A 19,843-nucleotide genomic window follows, 5' to 3' on the forward strand; every position below is an offset into this window, starting at 1 on the left:
CCAGCATTTTTAATACTCCTAAAGCCAAGTTATCCAGCTCTGCTGATTTCTGTGAAGTTTGTCCTAATAGTACTAATATATTCTTGCATAAACAGACTATGAAGTCTTCATCATCCTCATATAACACAGCTATATAAATATAAATTCTCTTTTCTAAATAAGACAGAAGTACTTACAGAGGACTTCTATCTACTCTGCACTGCTATTAGCAGGTTAATCATCTCCAGATGAAAAGAGCCCCCCTACAAATGATCATTTTTCTTCTATTCCTTAAATATTTATAAAACTTCTTTACTGTCCTTAGCCCTTCTAGCCATGGCTTTTCTTCCTATGTCCTTCATTTCCCTTATCGTTTTTCTGCGCTTCATAACTTTGTTCCATTTTACAATTTCTCATATATTGCTATTTTAGTTTTAATTGCTGCCTTCACTTTGCCACTGAACCAGGATGGGCAGATGGCCAAGGCTAGCCTCTCTCTGTGCAGTGGTGGCTATGGGTGATGTAATCTACTTGCTAATGAACCTGTCTACCTGGAGGGTCACAGGATTAAAAAGGGAGAAGGCTCCTCAGAGAGGCTGAAGTGCTAAGGTAGCAGTTGTGACAGGAGAAGTGCCACACTGGGACATTCACTTGGCCCATGCTGTGGACACTGCTGTCAAGTTCTTCACAGTGCAACAGAAGCACTCTCTGCTGTTGTTGCTTACTGTGCTTTCAGGACTAAGCCCAGAGTAAACCTTATGAGGCAGTCTCCACAGGAGTGGAGTAACACTGAACAGAGAGCAGAACAACCAACATTCATCAGATGCTTTGGGGTTCCATTTCCAGTGCTGTGGAGCAAAGATACCAAGGTAAGGGTCAGGAGGCACAGGCCAAAGCATGTTCTCAGCTGGATGGAAAAAAATCACTCTGACTTCACTGGTTTCTCCTAGTGCAGCTAGAAGTGTAGCTATGTAGGAGCATAATCCACAAAAGTCCTGCTTTGTTATTTGTATTAAATCATATGAAAGTAAAGCATGGAATTTTGTTTTTCATGTAATTAAAGCTTCTCACAACACACAGGTAAGGAAGCTGGAATAAGGCAGGTGTATTTCTCTGTAGTAACTTAACATTGAACCTTCACATTCTTTTAATGCTGGTTATTTTTATTAGTATATTTTTGACAGGCATAAACTTACAGAACCTGCATGTATGTGCTTGCATGCAAACAGCCAGTTCCTAAAATGAGAGGAAAGAAGTTTGGGCTGGGCTTCAGCTCCTTTGGATCAGAGAAAGGGCTTAAAGATGAACACCTAGATTAGCATCTGTGCTACCTAAACCTGTTTCTGCCTTCCCTCCCCTATAGATAAATTCTGGGTGCAATTGCTCATGCAGACCTGTGTATACTTTGGTTTAGGCTAGACCCTTTGGTTCTAAGAATTCAAGCAAATGAAAATAGAAGTGGGAGCTCACTCACTCTTTACTAGAGAAGAAGCTGACGGTAGGCTGATCTCTGAGTCCTTGGTGTGAAACACCAACAACACACCTGCTGGGATTGGCTAAGATAATTCAAGGAAATTCTGCTGAGGGATGAATTCTGAATTCCCAGAGCAGCACCCAAGTCCCAAACAATATGATCACCCATTTTTTGATAGAATAGGGGTGCTGCATACTTAATTTGTTACCCTTCAGAGTCAGCAGTGCATTTTTAAGCATTCCTAAGTTCTCTTTCCTTAGGAATAAAAATTGAGCAACCTATGTATTAAGTAGCCCTTAGGTTAGCATACAGCACACATTCATTTTAGGACATTCCAGTGTGGACAAAATTTATTTCCCCCTTTTTTTTTTCCTGCAATGCATTTTAATGCTAAGATGGAGTGAGCAATGTCTAGATCTGGAAAAGGGATGCATAGCAAATTCTGTACTAATGGGTCCTGTGAGGTTCCCATTCCCATCAGAAGCTGCAAGAACAGTTAGGTGAGGAAGCATCCATTCTCACACCTGCCCTGTACCCCATGCCAGCCCTACCAGAGAAGGGATGCTGGTATGAAGCCCAGCTTCTAGGCCAGCTGACCCTCAGGGACATGGTCAGGCAGCCTGCCCCCACCTCAGTGCTCTGATAGCTGTAAAAATTCATAGCTATTGATTTCGTAATTAACAGTTTATCAATGCCATCGACACCAGTTCACTGATGGATTGCAAGGAAATTAATCCTGCAATGTTGTTTTATTTTTTGCAGTCAGCTGCCAATTTTGAGCTTCTTTCAGCCGCGTGTGGTGGGGGTGGGGCAGGCTTTGATCTTTATTCCCCCAGTCTCTTCACTGTATACGCTAAGTTATTTAGTGCTGTTAATTCTTGTCACCTTACAGAAGGCAGGTAGCAGAAGGGCAGTTTTGGGATTCTGTCTAGTGTACAGCAGCATCAGTACCCAAAGGCAGAGCACCTACTTGGCCCTGAAGCATGGCTCATTGCACGGTAATTCTAGCACTCCCTGGGATCTGCAAACTCTGACAGGCTGTGATTACTTCTCCCCTTTGTGCCCCTAGCCAGAAGGACATTAAGCAGAAAGGATAGAGGACACTCCGGCTTTTGATACTTCCAGTCTTCAAAATGACCTCTGCGACTTGGCAGGAAACAGATCCCACTCACTTCTCTTGGATTGTGTATGGAAATTTTTCAGAGGTGCTGCCTGGCTGGGAGAAGTTGCCAGACTGACTTGGCAACATGCTTCTTCCCCTCTTCTTTCCAGAATCAACCTCTGTGTCTAGCTCAGGTCAGTGTGATGACCTAGCAGCCCTCTTCTGAGCTTCTTTGCCTGGTCTCTTGGATAAAAAGTATAAAATGCATCAAGAATCATTCTTCAGTAGGCTTCTTAGGAATACTTCCCTTTAATACCTTCTTAATTAGTGCATTCCTTCTAAACAGCTTCTTAAACAGCTTTCTTGCTAGACATAATATTTTCCCAACTGTTGTAATACTTTATAAATCATGCATCATAAATAGCATTTTTACCACAAATATCTTACAAAATTCACAGTCTCTAATTTGTGTTGTGCTCTCCATAAAGATGACACATGTTTCTAGAGAGATTTTGGCACTTCAGTCAGCTTCCCTCCCCTTCACTGCTGTCACTCTGGGGAACCCATGTCCTCACATTTGTGTTTGTGCATAGGCTGAGCCAGAGCACTGCCACACTGCAAAGCCCAGGCTGTGATGGCAGGCGGTGCAACTACGTGTGTGCATGTGTGCTTGCCACACTGTCTCTCTTTGTCATTGCTTCTGGATCTGTTGCCTTGTGGCAGGAATCTTTATCAGTAGGTTCAGTATTAAGTCTCTGAACAATGAAGACAAGGCATCTGTGTCTCCATTTCTGTCATGGTTTTGTAAGAAAGAAGCACATATCAGCAAGATGAAAAAGGAGAAAACCTTTGGTGATGCTGTGCCTCTCTGCTCTTCAGTGCTGCCCTCTGACACCATGATTTACCCACAAGTTTAGCAGTCTGTTTAAGCTGGCTCCCTATCTCAGTTCTGGACTGGGTCCTTACCAGCAAGCTACCTTTGCTTCACAGACTCTCCAGGGAGCCTTGCAAACCCTGCTAGCCCCTCCAACAGCTCATGGAAATCTAACAGGCAGCCTAAGGGAAGAAGCCTTGCAGGAGCCATAGGTTTCCTTTATTTCAGCAGGAAGCTCCTTGAGCAGCTGCTGGCGGTCTCTGAAAACAGGGCCATATGCACAAAGGTGGGTCTGGAAACACCCCTGGGCACGCTGGTTGTGACCTACTGGGGCTTTTCTGTCTTGCTGACACCCTTAGCAGCTGCACGGCAATTAGGCAGTTTAGACAGATGAAGCGCTATAGCAGCGTTAATTATTCTTAATGAGATTGCTCCCAAGCGGCAGCACAGCAGCTGCTGCCCCTTGCAGGGTGACTCCCCGTAAGGAGCACAGAGGGCAAGTGAAAGTGCAGATCACAAAGGCCCCTGCCTGACCCCTGCGTTGCATTGGGGTGGCTGGCAAAATGGGCAGCACACAGGGCACGTGTGGCACCCAGCTAGCCTTGGCAACCTTTACTGTCCCTGCACTGCTAGGGCCAACACGCTGGGCTGCTGCCACGCTTCATGCAGCAGCACCACACCTGCCAGCAAGCTGGTTTTTTCTGCTTAAGAAACAAACCAAACAGCACCCCTCACCCCCTGCCCTGGGTTGTGGGGGTGGAGTGGGGGTAACAAAAACAACAACAACAAAAAAATCCCCACAAGAACAGATAAGAAGGAAAGAAAGCATCATTAGCTTCAGAAACATAAAGGATTTCCTTTCTCATGTGTGACTCGTCTGCTGTCTTTTCTCCCTCACCCCAGACTCCATGCACATAGAGGACATGGATGCAGTGCAGAAACTCCAGGACCTTCTCCACGAAGCCCTGCAGGACTACGAGCTGAGTCAGCGCAATGAGGAGCCCCGGCGAGCAGGCAAGCTGCTCCTGACCTTGCCTCTCCTGCGGCAGACGGCTGCTAAAGCTGTGCAGCACTTCTACAGCATCAAACTGCAGGGCAAGGTTCCCATGCATAAACTCTTCCTAGAAATGCTAGAGGCAAAGGTCTGACAGCCCCAGCACCAGCTGACAGTGGCCGGGGAACAAACTAGAAACAAAGATGCAGACAACGGAGCAATCCAAACAGCAGCAGCAGCCACCGCCGGCTTTTATCTCCAATCATTTATTATGGAAGAATTATTTAATGTCTATCTGTCGGCGTGACTGCAGAATCTTGTGTACAGGAGGGGGGAAACTTTTAATCAGTCACCTGTTTCTCTTTTTTTTTGTTGTTTTCTCTGTGGGAAATACCAGATTATGCTCTTGCACTTGTTGAGGCATCACTGGGGCTCAGCCCCTCTGATCAGTGATGCTCTCAGCGCTGTCCAGGCTGCCTGTTCCCCAGCTCCCTCTGCCAGTTCTGGAGGGGGAGTGGGGACAGAAGCAGGAAGAGAGGAAGAATAGAGTCAATATAAACTTTATCTGCTGGTGTTACGAGGGGTCAGTTAGAAAAGGAAGCAGCCACGGTCCTTCTTTTTGTCACCTTTCTGCCTCTTACTATAGAGTAGATGCTCCTTTGGAGAACAATGCTGCTGGACCTCTCCTGAACAAACAGGCTGCCTCCCAGACTCCTCTAACACTTGTACATACAGGCCCCACTTCTTACTGGGAAAGATGCTCCTAACTGTGTAAGATATTCTGCGACCTTGTACAGTGTGTCATTACGCCTGGCTAGTCCCTCCCATGTACAATCAGTCCCCGCAGGCCCCCGAAGAGGTAGGATGTATGTCCCTGAGAAAATGCGAGTCGTTCCCAAATGGCAAGAGAAAAGAGCCTGATGTTATGCTTCAGTGCTGGGTTGACTTGATAATCTCTGCATCCTCTCCTATGTGGTGCTAACTACAATTCTTCCACACTTTTCACCCCATAGTGTATCACACCTGCCTCTTCAGCTCAGCTGAGTGCCATTCCCCACCTGTTCCTTGTGGCAGATAACACAAGGCTTTTTCTGCATGGTTATTGCCCAAGTATAAATACACCCCAAACCAGATCTTTCCTAGACTTCATTAGAGCTCTTTGGCTCCACAGAGACTTTAGGCTTATTGCCAAATTCTAGTTAGGAATCAAGGGCACTGCTTTTCAGAGGAGGCAGCTCTAGAGCCTGAGAGATTGCTTTCTTGTGGCAGCCTAGGGAAATAAATTAGAGGATGGCATGAAACCCCTGATACTCCAACTACTGTCTTCCCCTGCCTCATCCCATTATCCTCAACAGCAGGAAAAGAGCTAGCATAGATTATACCTGGGGCTGGTATGAGGTTCTCTTGCTGATCAGAAAGCTAATACCTGACCTTGAGGTGGCAGGAGAAGAACAGGGGGAAATGTTTATTTACTCCTCTTATGTAACCAGGTTCCTTCTGTCTCCAAGCCCTGGTTTAGATCTGCTGCCTAAGCCATGACCGCTGCATTCCCAGTAGCCAGAGGGGAATGTAGGTGACTGACAAAACTGACTATTGGTGTTCTCTGAAACTTTATTTTCTAGGTCACTTAATTTTAAGTCATCCTGAGCTGATGAAACCTGAGCGTATTGTCTTCTTTTTGTGGTCAGCAGCAGAGGTGAGAAAAAACCTCTGATCTACATTTGAGACACTACTAACTATTGCCTCTGTTCTCCACCCCTTCCTGGCTTCCCCAGGAGAAAGGTGGTGTGTCAGAGGAGTAGCTTGCCCTCAGGAGTAAGTCTTCCAACCCAGGGTTGAGGTGAGTGATCAGAGACACTGGCTGCTTTTCTGCTGGAGCAGAATGTGTCCCAGCAGGGCTGTCAGTACTGCAGGACCCTGTCTTGGCAGGCTCAGACACAGGGTGCTGGCATGGTGACCTCTCAGCTCTCATAGCCAGGCCACACCTTGTACTTAAGTTAGTTCTGTTCCATCTCCTTTGAGTCTTCCTGTGCTACACAGCCACTCATTTTGTACTCACTTGGTAAAGGAATTGTCTTGCTTCAGGTATTTTAATAAACCACCAAGACCTAAGGGGCAGAAGGCACAGGGGAACTGGTACTCCTGTGCTCACAGCAGTAGCAATTACACAGTGGCCTTGTGCTTCAAGCAGGTACCTGTGCTTCTCTCCCCCACACCCTCCCAGAAGAAGCTGGGGAGAAAATGAGAGGCTTTTGGTTGCACTCATGATCCCTGTATCCATCTGTGACTGAGGGACCAAAGTGAAATGCATTACAGAGCCAGCTTGCCTTGTGCTGCACTCTGGCAACTCCTTCTGGCTGTGGTGTAAGTGCTTTCACAAATGTGCTGGGTTGCATTATCATCTGTAAGTCTGACTCACTTGACCACTGCTGCAATGCTTCCCAGTCCCACCAGCTGAGCTGCAGCACTCTGTGTCCCAGCCTGCTGTGCAAAGGTAGCTGTCCCAAGTGGGTTGAAAAGATCCTAAGAAGCAGTTCTTACTGTGTTGGGCCCTGCTGGAAAGGTCATTTACTCACACACCAACACACCCACCAAATATCCTCAAAAAAAAAACCCCAAAACTTCCCAAAAACAACCCCAAAAGTCTCTTCTAGCTTTGCTGTATTTTAACTCAGGCCTGCTCTCCATAACAGGAAACTATCTACAAAACATGGTTATGGAGATCTGCTGAGTTAGCTTCTAACCCAGAGAGACTGCTGGCTATTTAGATTAGGGCTACAGGATGGAGGCATCTCCTGCCTTGGCACAGCAAAATGAAGATACCAAATACATTTTTTTACAGGAACTTCTTTCTCCATTAAAGCTGCATAACATTGGAGCCCATCTGAATATTCTCCATCGCTTGAAGATAATATGCAGGGAAATGTTTGCATTTCTTCTGAAATAGGATGGGAAGTGAACCAGACACTACTTAGGACATATTAAACTCTTTAACAACCAAGGAATGCAAACTCTTCCCCAGGAACTGGGACACAAACACCTGTCTAGGTTTAACCCTTAAAAGGCTTGTACCATCCTAAGTTGGGAAGATCAGGTCTCTTGAGCCCTTCAAACAAGGGCAGGAATCACAGTCATCTCTTTCCAGTTGCTCTGATCTGCTGTGCATCACTAGTGCTATCACATTGACACAGCTGAGGAGCATTTCCAGCTATGCAATGAGCTGGGATTGCACAGAAGTATAATGTAGTATAGTCCCCCCAATGCACTTTGAAGTAGGAAATGATGCTTCAGCAACTGCTTAGGTCTTTGAATGCTCACAGTCTCTTACAAAAAGGTCTGGGGATGTGGAAGGTGAGACATGAACTAGGAAGTGGGTTCTGGGTCGGTGCTCTTTATGCTGCTCATTTGTAATACAGGATTCACAGAGTCAGCGTCATACAGCTGTCCTTCATGGGGCAAAAGATGATGGAGCTTGAGCCTTGGGACACAGATGGGCCCTAGGACTTTAAAGAAAAGAGAAGCAGTAGAGGTAAGTGTATCAGTGACAGCAAATAAACCAACACCAGCAACTATGGTAAAAGCAGTTCCAGCCCCTGATTTGCATGTGTGGATAACAGAAACCATGTACCTGTCAGCTACTACAAAAGGCAGTTTTTCCCAAGTGACCAGCTCTTCTGTTTTGGGCTCGTTCTTCTCTGGGAGCAGCAGTGTCTGACCTGTAATGCAAAACAAATTTCACGGGGATCAATTAAAAGGTAAATTACCACTCTGAATTTAGGTTTCTGGGGAAACTTGGGCATTACACCTCGCAGCAAAACTGTGAAGCTACGACTGTGTTGTCCCCACAACAATCAGAACCTTGCAGTATTGCTCATGCTAAGGGGGCATTATTTTTCTCTTTGTAAGCTATGTCATCTTTTTTTTCTTTTTAACTATTATAAATATATAAAATAAAACATGCTTCACCAGAAACATGTAAGCAGCTATTAGAGGGGCAAGTAACTGAGAAAGACCCTAGAATGTAACATGTTGAGCTTTTATTGCCAATTGGAGCTAAGAAAACAGAGCTTCCACTTTGTATCCACAATCTATAATCAATCATATGGCCAAAGGCTGCTCTGTTGTTCTTGTGGCTGGGTTATGTGGAGAAGCCAGAGAGAGACAGAGGCTGTGAGAATGATGCAGGGAGTCATAGACAGTCAGTGAAATAAACAGTATCTACTTAACTATTATCTGCTCCTAAAAAAAATAACAACCTGTTAAATAAATTGTATTCCTGTGGTACAGGTCATTTCAGACAAACCAAGAAATAAAACAAAGAAATGTAAAAACAAATGCAGACAGAGTAATGTTTATTGTGTTTAGGAGCTGCTCTGTTCTGTCCCTTGGGATGCACATGGCTCCACAGAAAAGGCTGGTGGGGGGGAAGGCATGATCTGTCTGTATTGGCTGCAGGAGAGCAGGAAAACCACAGCCCTCTCACTTAGAAATGCTCATTTCATGTTTATTCCATATAAAAGAAAAAATTCTCTGCAAGCTTCTGAGTTTTCGTGAGATGAGCTTTGCTGAGGACTTTTAAGACAGGCTCTGTTGCCAGTCTCTGCCACAGACCAGTTGATTTCTCCCCCTCACTCCTTTTCTTTCCATGTTCTACACTTCAGTGATGCAAGGAACAGGGGCAAGCGATGAAAAAATCTTGAAGTTGTTCCAGTGGAAAAAAACCCCTCTAATCATAAAATAGACCACTGGCTTAAACCCAGCAGTGACATCATGAGTGTTGTAAGCATTACAGCAGCTGCCCAGTGCTTATGAAGTAGAAGCAAGTGCTAAAGTTGTGGCATTCACATTGATCTGGTGGTCAGGCAAGAGGGAAAGCTCATAGCTGCTTGAGAAAACAGAAGGAAACGCACTTTGCTAATTGGGGCAGAGATGTGAGAAACAAGGACCCCAGGTTTTTGTTCTACCTCTGATTCTATCAGTGTACCAGACACCATCCCACCCTCTTTAAGCACCTCCATCTCCAACACAACTCAGCCAACACTGCTAATGCCCTTCTTTTAGGCAGTGGCACTCACTGGGATGATGCATCGAACCAGGCAATCAAGAGGCTGCCTAGCTTGCCCTCTGAAGAGAAGGTGAATTAGCGGTGGCCAGTGGGAAAGACCAGGGGCTAAAAGTGAGCCCAAATGAAAAAACAAAATGAGCACAGAGCTGTAGTGGGACATGAAGTATGACAACCTTCTTCTACACTGGAAACAGCTATCCCCAGCCCCACAGTCAGCAGCACCCTGCAGTCTTGGACCCAACTTAGTTCCCTTCCAAGTTCACATACACAGCTCACAGTCACACACAGCCCACCTACGTTGTGTGCATAAGTCCTTTGAATGTTGTATCCACTCACAGAAGGTTTGGATTTGGCCACCTCTGTAGAACTTTAAAATGGTCCTACTTCAGATTAAATATAGCAAAGGGATGTCAATTTTTGGCTTTTGGGGTTCTGAAAAGTTCATGTGGCACTGGAGTTGATGGTGTCAAGAGATTGGTAAGGATGGCTAGTGGACTACAGAGAGTTTGAGCCCCACTCTTCAAACACCTTTTAAGGGCTTTTATAACATTCCTTGGTCCCTTTAAAGTTGTGGCTGCCTTACTGGCATTTCCTGGGTGTCCTTCTTTGTCTAGGTTTTTTTGAGGCTTTCCTTGCTTTGCTTATAGTGTTCACTCACACTGGAATTAAAGAAAAAAAGAGAAGGGGATTATCTTCATAGTAAGCCCATGTAGCATTGAGAGAAACTGAGGCCAACCCTGATATTTCCTCTTACAGATGAACTTCACAGGAAATACTAGGAAAATACTCTAATTTCTCTGATTAGCTGGAGAGGAAAACAGGTTTCTTTACTAATCAATGTCAAGTTCTCTAAACACATTTCTCTCACCAAAAGTTAAAGGCATGCTTAACTGCTGGGATATGTTCTTAAATTTCAAACGTTAAAACAAGGGTGAAGTAGTTTTTTGTGGCTACCTACACACAAAGTAAAAGGAAAACCAGCAAGAGAACTGTCCCTTCCAATTCAGGCCATTCTATGATTCTATGATGATTTTTCTCTTTCAGGCCAAGGTATGACACAGAAAATAAAAGCAAACATTGATTGAGGTACAGAAAACTTTAGTGTTCAACTTGCAGTAATGGAAAGCTGGAGAGCTTGCACTGTGTGCCTGGCTTTCTTTGGAAAGACATTTTCTCCCATTGCAGCATTTTTGAAATGACACCATAGGAAAAGTGGAACACCTGCACCTGGGGAGCAGGAGGACTAACCTAGCAGTGTGCTGAGAGCAGCAGCATCCAAATAATCACAAGTAGAGGTGAAGTCACAGGAAAGATCAGAACTGGCTAGAGTGTCAAAGCATCTTTTGCAGGAAAAACAGAAGAAAGAAAACAGCTACCAATGACATATCACAGATTTGCTGAAGACTTCAGTGCTTGACAGTTATTCATAAATATGAGTCACATGCCTACTGCAACCATCTCTTGGAAGCACACACAGCACATGCAGAAACATCTATGTTGGTTCAGACCACAGACCCTCTCTGCTAACACAGCCAGCAGCAGATGACCAAGGAAGAATGTTACAACATGGCAAAGAGGTATAAATAAGTCTCTCAATTTAAGGATACAAGTCTCCAAACAATTTAAGGATCAAAAATCCTGCTCAATTTTCTTTACCACTCACAATCTTCTAGGTGTGTTGATTTTACCCACAGTAATTTCTTTTCAGGGAGGAAGTATGACAGCCAGCCTTACCCCTTCCCTGGGTACACTCAGCACCAATTAAGCTTGGAAAATGTGACAATGAGAAAGGCAAATGGCTGCCTTCTATCACTTGATCTTGATGCTTTAAAGACAAGTACAAAAATCTAATCCCAATCTGAAATACACAGACATACAGAGACTCCTCTTGCTGTAGCTAGCTACACACAAATGTACACACCCGTTGCATTATTTAGTTATGTTTTCATTCACAGCACTACTGGAGCTCGCAATTGCCTTCAAAGTAACTTAGAAACAAGATTAGCCTATTTAAATCACATTTTCCTAATAATAACAGATTGAATTCCTTCCTCCTTTATATGGATGCAGTCTTTTCCTCAATCTTTTTTTATCCACCTGAAAAACAGAGGAAACTAATAAGGCACTTCTTCTGATGTAATCCTTTTATTATAATACAAATGAATGTTTTAAATCCTGGATATTTTAAGGCATTCCTTGACATATTGAACAAAATAATTTTTTAATGTATTTCTTCCTATTGCACAGTACAAAGTTAATTTCTGTTTAGGAATCCCAGCTTCCTTCATTCAGAAATACCAACCTCTTACTTCTTTAAGTGCTTAAAATCAGCACATTGCCCATTCTATAAAAAGGTTCAGAAACAAGTTCATTATTCTGATGAATGAAATTGTTATACTTTTTTCCCTCTGATTTTAAGAAACTGGCATAATATTTTCAATAAGCTTTATCATATATCCCTGATGTAACTGCCCTGATGTAACTGCAATTGTTAAATTATAAAAAGCAGGGCAGCGATCAGATAAAGAGAAGCCAGGACAGTGTAAACTCAAATCACTTTGCCTAAATTGGCAAGAATCAACATAAAACAAAGCTGCATTTATTAGATCAGTTATAACAAAGCACATAAATCATGTTTTTGAGAGGGGTTAATTTGCACCATATGCCAATTAATTCAAGTGCAATACATAAGTTATAAATAATCTCATTGGAGTGAAGAGTGTTATACTTGGAATGAAAATTATTTAACTGAAGCCAAAATTATAATCACCTTCAATAATTGCATTTCCAGCATTGCAAATTCTTTTCCATCGCAACACTGAAAACAGTCAATGCTGCAAATAATTTTCTCTTACATTATTAAACTCAAACACATCAACCAAACTCTTGTTTATATTTTTGTCAGTTGTTAATGCTGCTACAAATCAGTGATCCTCTGGGTCAGTCTTAGGAAGTATGGCTTCATCAGATATTTTTCAATCTAATGAACCCTTGTAACCAAGACTTGGGTAATCACTTATTGGTGATATGTCCCCCATTGGTTTTGTCGTTACACCACAAAAAATCAGCAGTGTTCTAAGGAAGTGATGTTTCCAGCATTGGCACAGACATCAGCTTTTAGAGGTGCTATCCCCAGCTCTTGCACTGTCTTGAGCTCTTCTAGCTCAAACTCACTTTTTCTAGCTGCAGAAAATCCTAAATCACTCCCTCTGCACATTTCTTCTTTTCATCAGAGCTCTATGATTTCTCATCACAAGGTTCCTGCTCTGATCCAGCCTGTTTCCCTGGCTAGCTTGGATATATTTTTGGTTTTCACACTACTAGTCAGTCTCTTTTTTCTGCTGGCTCCCTCCTCCTGTCCCGTTTCTGGCACACTGCCAGAAACATGTGGGTGAGGAAGCCACAAGTGAATATCCCATCCCCTGTGGCAGCCAATCTCACTGGACTTCTCCAGACCTCTGGTGGGATAGACTGATCCAGCTTCCTTAAAAACAAGGCCCATGTGGCTGGCAGCCAGCTCACTGTTCTGGACACCCTCCACTTGGAAGGAGAGTCACCCCAGCTAACAGAGTTTTTCTGTTCCCATTGCTGAAGCTTTGGTCAGATGTGGTGGCTTTCCAGTGCTGCAAGAAATGCAGTGTCACCTAAATGACATTCTCCAAACCAAAGGAACAGCTACAGGAAGATATCTGTAAAATTACACCATTGACTCCCTTTAGGTCAGGTTATCCTTTCCTATCATTCTCAAACTTCTGTCCACAGCCAGATTAGATCACAGCAGCTGCTGCAGCAACTCAAGTTAATTGAACAAACTATTCCAAATCAGAGAAATACCATGCTGACCTCAGGCTCCACTGCACAACTCGAGAGAACCTCGAAGTCCTGTCAGCAAAAGTCAGTGAGGCCATGCAGCAGGACAGCACACAGCCACATGTCATGTTTCCAGTGCTTTAACTAGAATAGTTGCATTCCCATGATGCTGTGTTTGCTTTGCAAATAGTTATTAAGCCAAACTGAGTTATAGCAATTATAGAAACACTACTAAAAATTCATACTAAATGATGACAGAAAATAAAAATCTTTTATAAATAAATCATAGACACCTTCAAAATGTGCCCAGAAATGTAAATATGATGCAAACATGAGAGAAACAACCAGTAAAAAAGAACAAAGCCTGCCTGGACATACATTAAGATCTGTTTCTCAATTTGCTTGAATCAAGAGACCATCCTGCCTTTTTAAAAGGAAAATAAAATATCTGGACTACCTTAGGACTGGGTAGTGGCATCTGCAAGTGAGCAAGGGACAAACAAAACCTCCACGGACAGGCAAGTAAAATATTTTGAATTTACCAAAATAATAATGTTATTATCATAACTATAAAAATACTATGTAGAATTTTAATTGATAGATAAGCAAATATGACACCATTTTGCATATCTCCTCTGAGCCCACCAGCCTGTGCTGCAAGCAGAGTAAAACTGTGTGAGAGGAATACACCCTGGGTGTATTTTAACTCTGTAAGAGAGATTGCAGCTGGATAACATCTCTGCCCAGCACACTGAGCCATTATAGCTCAGCACCTCCTCCTGCCATCCATTGCCTATTGCAAGCGTTTTGGGCAGGGTCCTCCTTTTCATTCCATGGCTGCTCACTGCACACCCAGCAGGCCCCTGGCTCACCTCTTCCTCCTCAGTGAATGGGGCTTGAAAATCAATTTTAAAATTACTGAAAACCTAATATAAAACATGCCTGGGACCTCTCAAATTCTGGGAGACCTATTCACAGTGTTGGCTGAATTAGCCTGGACTGAGACTTGACAAGTGTTTTTGGGTTTTGCTTTTCACGTGAACACATTCACAAAAGGGTACATCAATGACTCATTCTGGAGCTTGTGATGCTATGTGTCCTAGAGCATGTTGCTAAGCTGCTCCTGTCAATCCTCTGGATATTCTCACAGGCAAAAGCATCTCCACAAGCAGGCTACCTACAGCTGGCTGCTGTGTGTGCTATTTGTTCCAATACAAGGAATAAAAAACTTACCCCCAAGTTGTCAGTGACATCATGCTAAGCACTGATTCTGTCACCTCCTCAGTAGCAGGTCCCATACTCTGCTGGTTGTGTTAAGTCTCACACCGGTCACCACAGCAAACGCCCTTTTCACTGACTTTGGCTCTGCACTGTCCACAGCACAAAGTGTTCATCTGGCAGACTCAAAAGAGTCAAAGAACAGAAACTGCAACAGAAACTGTCTGGGCTATGTCTATGAATAGTTGCAATTCACCTGTTAGATGCCAAGGGACAGCAGCTAATCTGCACTGGGACAGTGCTTCACAAGGTGAGCAGAGCTGGCTAGAGGTCCTTCACAAAAGTATCTACCTGACCTGCCAGCCGTGATGGAGAAATGAAATAACCATCTCTTCCATGAGCACTCACAAGATAACTAGCTACCCAGCAAGTCAGGAACACATAGTACCTCTGAAACAAACAGGAAAGAGAAAAAATATAATAATAACACAAAGGGAACATTAAACAATACCACAGCATCTCTGTGCTTCAGACTTTGCTGAGGAATTAATCACCCTTTGCAGATAGCTTTATGCTTCACAGCCACTGCTGCTAAGCAGGTTAAATAAAAAAATAATCCCTCTTCTCTTACTTCTCTCCTTCACAGTCCCCAGCCTCCATTTAATGGAAGTAGGGAGACATGGGCACAATGTTATTTTCTATTGAATTACAGAATCATAGAACGGTTTGAGTTGGAAGGGGACTGTGAAGATCATCTAGTTCAAACCCCTCTGCCATGTGCAGGGACCTCCTCTACCAGACCAGCTTAAAGCCCCTTCTAGTCTGGTCATGAACATTTCCAGGAATGTAGCAGCCACAGCTTCTCTGGGCAGCCTGGTCCAGTTTTTCACCACCCTCACAGTAAAGAATTCCTTTTAATATCTAATCTTCCAAATATCTAATCATCTCTTTGTCTAAAAAGCAGAATTTAACCTATTACCCCAAATATGTGTTTTGATAGCCAGGAGGAAGGAATCCAAACAGGAGGGAGTGAAGAGTGTTAGAAGTTCTGAGACTGCTTCCCAGCAGCAAAAACTGCAGCTGCTGAAATGCAGCTCAACTTGTATACATTTGTGTGAGACACAGGGTGTCTCCTGTTCCCACATTCATGTGGTTCCTAGTGCTCTCCCTTGTGGAGAAGAGATGACTGTGTCTCTGCAGCACACAAGAAAGAGAACCAGGCCTTAAAGACAAGTACTTGCCCAGACAACAAAAGACAGTGCTTCTCTGTTCCAGACAGCACCAGAGAGAGACCCACTGGAGAGACATCTCTCCTAGAATTACCCTTTCCAAGTAATGAAGAAAAGAGACCTTCTGAGTCCAAAGTGTCAGGAGAGAAGGTGTTGGAACAAGCTACAAAATAACAGATAAATCACCAGGAGTGTATCATGTACACCCAAGAGATCTGCAGGAGTTTTGAATGGAAGTGGCTGAGCTGCTGAATACATGAATTCTCTCATTAAAGTCAGCTGTTATACTGGAGTAATGAAGGGTAGCAAATACTGTAAGTTGTTCTAAAAAAGGCATTTGGGATGATCTGGAAAGTCACAGACCACTGAACTTTACTCTGAATCAGGTAAATTGGTTGAATTATCAAGTAAAATTAGAATCACAGGGAAGGACTATCACAAATAATTAATTTAGTTTTGCTCCAGTGTCCTCGCCATCTTTCCACTGCTTCTCACTACTTTAAAAGTCCTGTTGGTTCTTCTGAAGTCTCCTGCTTAGGTTATTCCTCTTTACTTTTTGTGCATTTGTCTATGTCCTGCAGGGAAAAAAAAAAAAAAAAAAAAAAAAAGGCTTTTTATCTTCCTTTTTCCTACCTACTTCTGTCCTGGGGAAAACTGCATAAGGAAATATTTGTATTTATTCATGTCATAACTCTATTGCCATTGTGGGTACTACAGAGAAAAGTGGCAATAGCAGAAATCTTACCCGATGTCCCAGTGATCCACCATCAGTCTCTTACTTGTCCCAGTTTTAACAGACAAGAACTATAAATTCTAGGAGGACAGTTGCTTAAACCACTGCAAACTGTGTTGTACCATGTTAAGACCGTGCAACCACCTGTAAGCACATTTAAGCAAAGAGTTTTCTACACAAAACCTTACATGATTCCTGATCTAGATGGAGTCTTAGGATGAAACAAAAGGCCAGATCACCCCTTCAGTTTCCTTGGTAAGATACACAGAAGAGAATGATCCAGCAGGTGTCTCAGTTCTGTTCCTGACTCAGGATTTGCTTTTATATTGTAGCACAATACCTTTTTCTGAACAAGCAGTGGGAGGTAGCAGTGACCTGTGAAAGATGCTGGCCAAGCTATGGCCAGGCTATTGAGGGCACAGCCCGGAGATGACGAGTCAGGAGCAGAGCATGTGATAGATACAGAGTGTGCTCCACTGGAGGAACTGGGAGCAGGGGAGCTTGAAGCAGAAGACAGAAACCAGCATGGGAATCTTCTGCGACAGCCAGGCAATATGCTAGGCTCTTACCCATGGAGAAACATCAGAGGCTAGAGGCATATAGTAGAAGATCCCAATCAGAAAACTCAGGCACGTGTCCTCCAAAAAGCTGGAGGCACACAGCACCCAGCCTGCAGCTGTCCTAAAAGAGCACAGACAGGCACGATTACATTTTCACATCTGTTTAGATCTTTGCACCATGAGTATTTGCAAACCTATCCTATCTCAAGTACTCATTCTTGACTTAGATGAATTTAAGATTACACAGAGCCTAACAAACACTCATTAATTTTGCCAGTTTGCTTCTGGTACTGCAATTGCTGCATCAAATCACATTTACATAAGTAGAAAAGAAACTTAAACTCGTTTTAACAGCTTTAATTGTTCAAAGAGAGAAGATAGGATTTTCCCTAACACCCCTTCATGCAGTTCCATGTCTGGAAATACCACCCTAAAGAAAACATAAAAGAATCATGTTGATCCCATACCATTTTAGCTATTTTGCATATTCATTTTCTAATTACTTAATTTTTCTAACACCTAACACCTGATTCTGTAAGCCCCAGATGTCATTAAGTAGTGACATGTACATGTTGGACTCTAATTCATACTAATAACCCATATTATTTGGGTCAAACTAACTTCAGCGTTTACTTGGACAGTACTATAGTTAAATTGTTATCATTTCATTCCACATTTTGATAAGCATTCTGACTTAACAAATTTCATAACTATTATGAATTTGTTTTTATTTCTAACTAATAGAAAAGGGTTCCAGAATTTTTCTGACTAGACGTTAGCTTCCATGCATCCACATGATGGCAATGCAATTCACTCTCAAACTCCTAAGGTTTAAATTACTCTGCCTGGATTTCTGGAAAATTAGAATGCTCTCTGCAAGGTCACTGCAATGCTTCCTTTTCACTGAAGTCCAAACTCTTAAGTCCAGTCTTTAGGATTTCTAAAGATTATGACCCTTATGGCTTGGGAACTGGAGCATCTCTGCTCTTAACTCTCAGTCCCCACGCACCTGATGCCTCACTAATCCCCAAGAGGTTTGATGTACCGCAGCACTGAACAGCTGTAATTACTCCTGGAAGCCAGCTGCCACTCATGTGACAAAGTCTGCAGAGCTGTTCCCCATCATGCCATCCCCATGTCAGCCCACATCACTGAGCACTTGGACCATTTGAATACAATATTAAATAGAACAAGACATGGGTAATGTGTTATTTTGCAAAGCTGAGCTTGTCACATCTGCAAAATTAATATGGTGTGGCAGGAGATGAATGGGCCACCTTCACCATAGAGCTCCCACATCTACAGAGCCAGACAACGACAGCCCAATAGTGAAGTGTCTGGTTTTGCACAACCATGAAGTTTTCAGATACTAAATGGGCAACTAGAAGTACATGGCAAGTCCTTTAAGATAAGCACAAAGATGAGAAAGTAATGACAGGAATGAGTGAAAACAGGTATTTCCTACTGAACCTCATCAAAATTCTTCTGGGCCTCACTGGAACAGTGTGCCAGCAGGCTTCTGAATTTTGTTGAAGGTGTTAAACCCTCACAGTGCAGCAGGCAAGGCAAAGAGCACTGGCAGCCTCTAGAGCCATTCTTTCTGGGACCACCAGACAGTGAATGTAAGTGATATTTGTTTATTTAACCTCCATAGTGATCCATGCACCCCAGGGACAAAGGGGAGGACTGAGTACCTGCTCCAAGGGACTCATGGCCTCAGCTATAGATAAGTCCCTGCTGCTGTTCAAAGGGCACTTTCTGGGAAAATTTTCTTTTGTTTTGAACGAAAGAAAACACTTAAAATTTAATAAAGAAGATAAAACAGCTGCCTCTTTGCAAAGCAATCTGTGATACCGGCAGTATCACCACAGGTTTATTTTTGTTCCTTTTGTCCTTCTCTCAAACAGAAGTTAAACACACCCATTTCCACCCTTGTACACTTTCCTCTTCAGAGACATGGCTTAGGACAACCCCATCCAAATCAGAATTTCACTTGGATACACCCTGCTAAAAAATCCACAACTGGAGCTGTAATAAAGTATGGCACCTTTTGCTTCTTTGGACAATTTATAAGATGGATTTTTTTTTATATACACATATATGGGGGGAGGGGGTGTATATTATATACATATAATATGAAAAATGCTTGTGGATAATACACACATATATTCAGTGCTCCATGGTGCAGTCAGCTCATATATTCCCAAGACAGAGACAGTGGTGAATATTGTAGGAGCCTACTATGAGCCTGAAATCTGACAAGGGAAGGCTGAAGGAAACTCAGGAGGCTTCAGGCTATGTACCCCATCTGAACTTAACCTTCTTGGTGAAAGCCTACCAACTGTGTGGCACTGACCACCCAGCCAGAACTCTCCACAAGCCACTTCACACAACGGGACACACAACAGCTTTTAGTGTCATGCTCTCAAACATGAGGTGGGGTCAGTGACCTTCTCCTCATCTCACTGTAGTGTTCTCTGAGAAGGAGAGGCCATTTCAAAAAAGGGTAGGTACTTCCTGTGCTGGTACTGGGAATCCCACAGAGTGGCAGAGAGCAGCTGTACAGCAATTGCTTTGTTTAAAATGCAAAATGTGGATGTGTTTAGAGGAGGTACCAGCATCAATCACTGTATGCAAATATAGCCTGTGGAGAAGAGCTTCCCCTGTAAGTCACTCCTCACTGCCCTCATCGAGTTAGCACTAGTGACTGAGGGCATGTTGATGCTGATGGGCCACTGATAGTGCTGTCCCAGGAGAAGATTAATAAAAAGCAGCAGGAGTACTTAGCCCCAGTTGGGCACAAAG

General features: G+C 43.3%; 1 protein-coding gene and 1 long non-coding RNA gene across 5 annotated transcripts in view; one reads left to right on the plus strand and one right to left on the minus strand.

Moving 5' to 3' along the window:
* ESRRB (estrogen related receptor beta) overlaps positions 1-8,758 on the plus strand; it is a 134,764-nt gene extending 126,006 nt beyond the window's left edge. For 3 of the 4 annotated variants that reach the window (XM_086893435.1, XM_086893436.1, XM_086893438.1), the window contains exon 7: positions 4,333-4,717. In XM_086893435.1, coding sequence (XP_086749561.1) covers positions 4,333-4,577 — 245 coding nt within the window. In that variant the 3' untranslated portion in view covers positions 4,578-4,717. Of the gene's footprint in view, positions 1-4,332; positions 4,718-6,045 lie in introns of those variants that run through there. The other variant, XM_086893439.1, reaches the window with a different exon arrangement.
* The window catches only part of LOC147652656 (uncharacterized), a 117,135-nt gene continuing 100,127 nt past the window's right edge, over positions 2,836-19,843 (minus strand). Inside the window, exons 3-4 of the long non-coding RNA XR_015288141.1 lie at positions 8,052-8,139; positions 2,836-7,926 (exon numbers count right to left, since the gene is read on the minus strand). This is a non-coding gene — a long non-coding RNA (uncharacterized LOC147652656). The remainder of the gene's footprint in view (positions 7,927-8,051; positions 8,140-19,843) is intronic.

This window comes from Cyanistes caeruleus, chromosome 6, assembly GCF_971803275.1.
Source record: "Cyanistes caeruleus chromosome 6, bCyaCae1.hap1.1, whole genome shotgun sequence".
NCBI lineage: Eukaryota > Metazoa > Chordata > Aves > Passeriformes > Paridae > Cyanistes > Cyanistes caeruleus.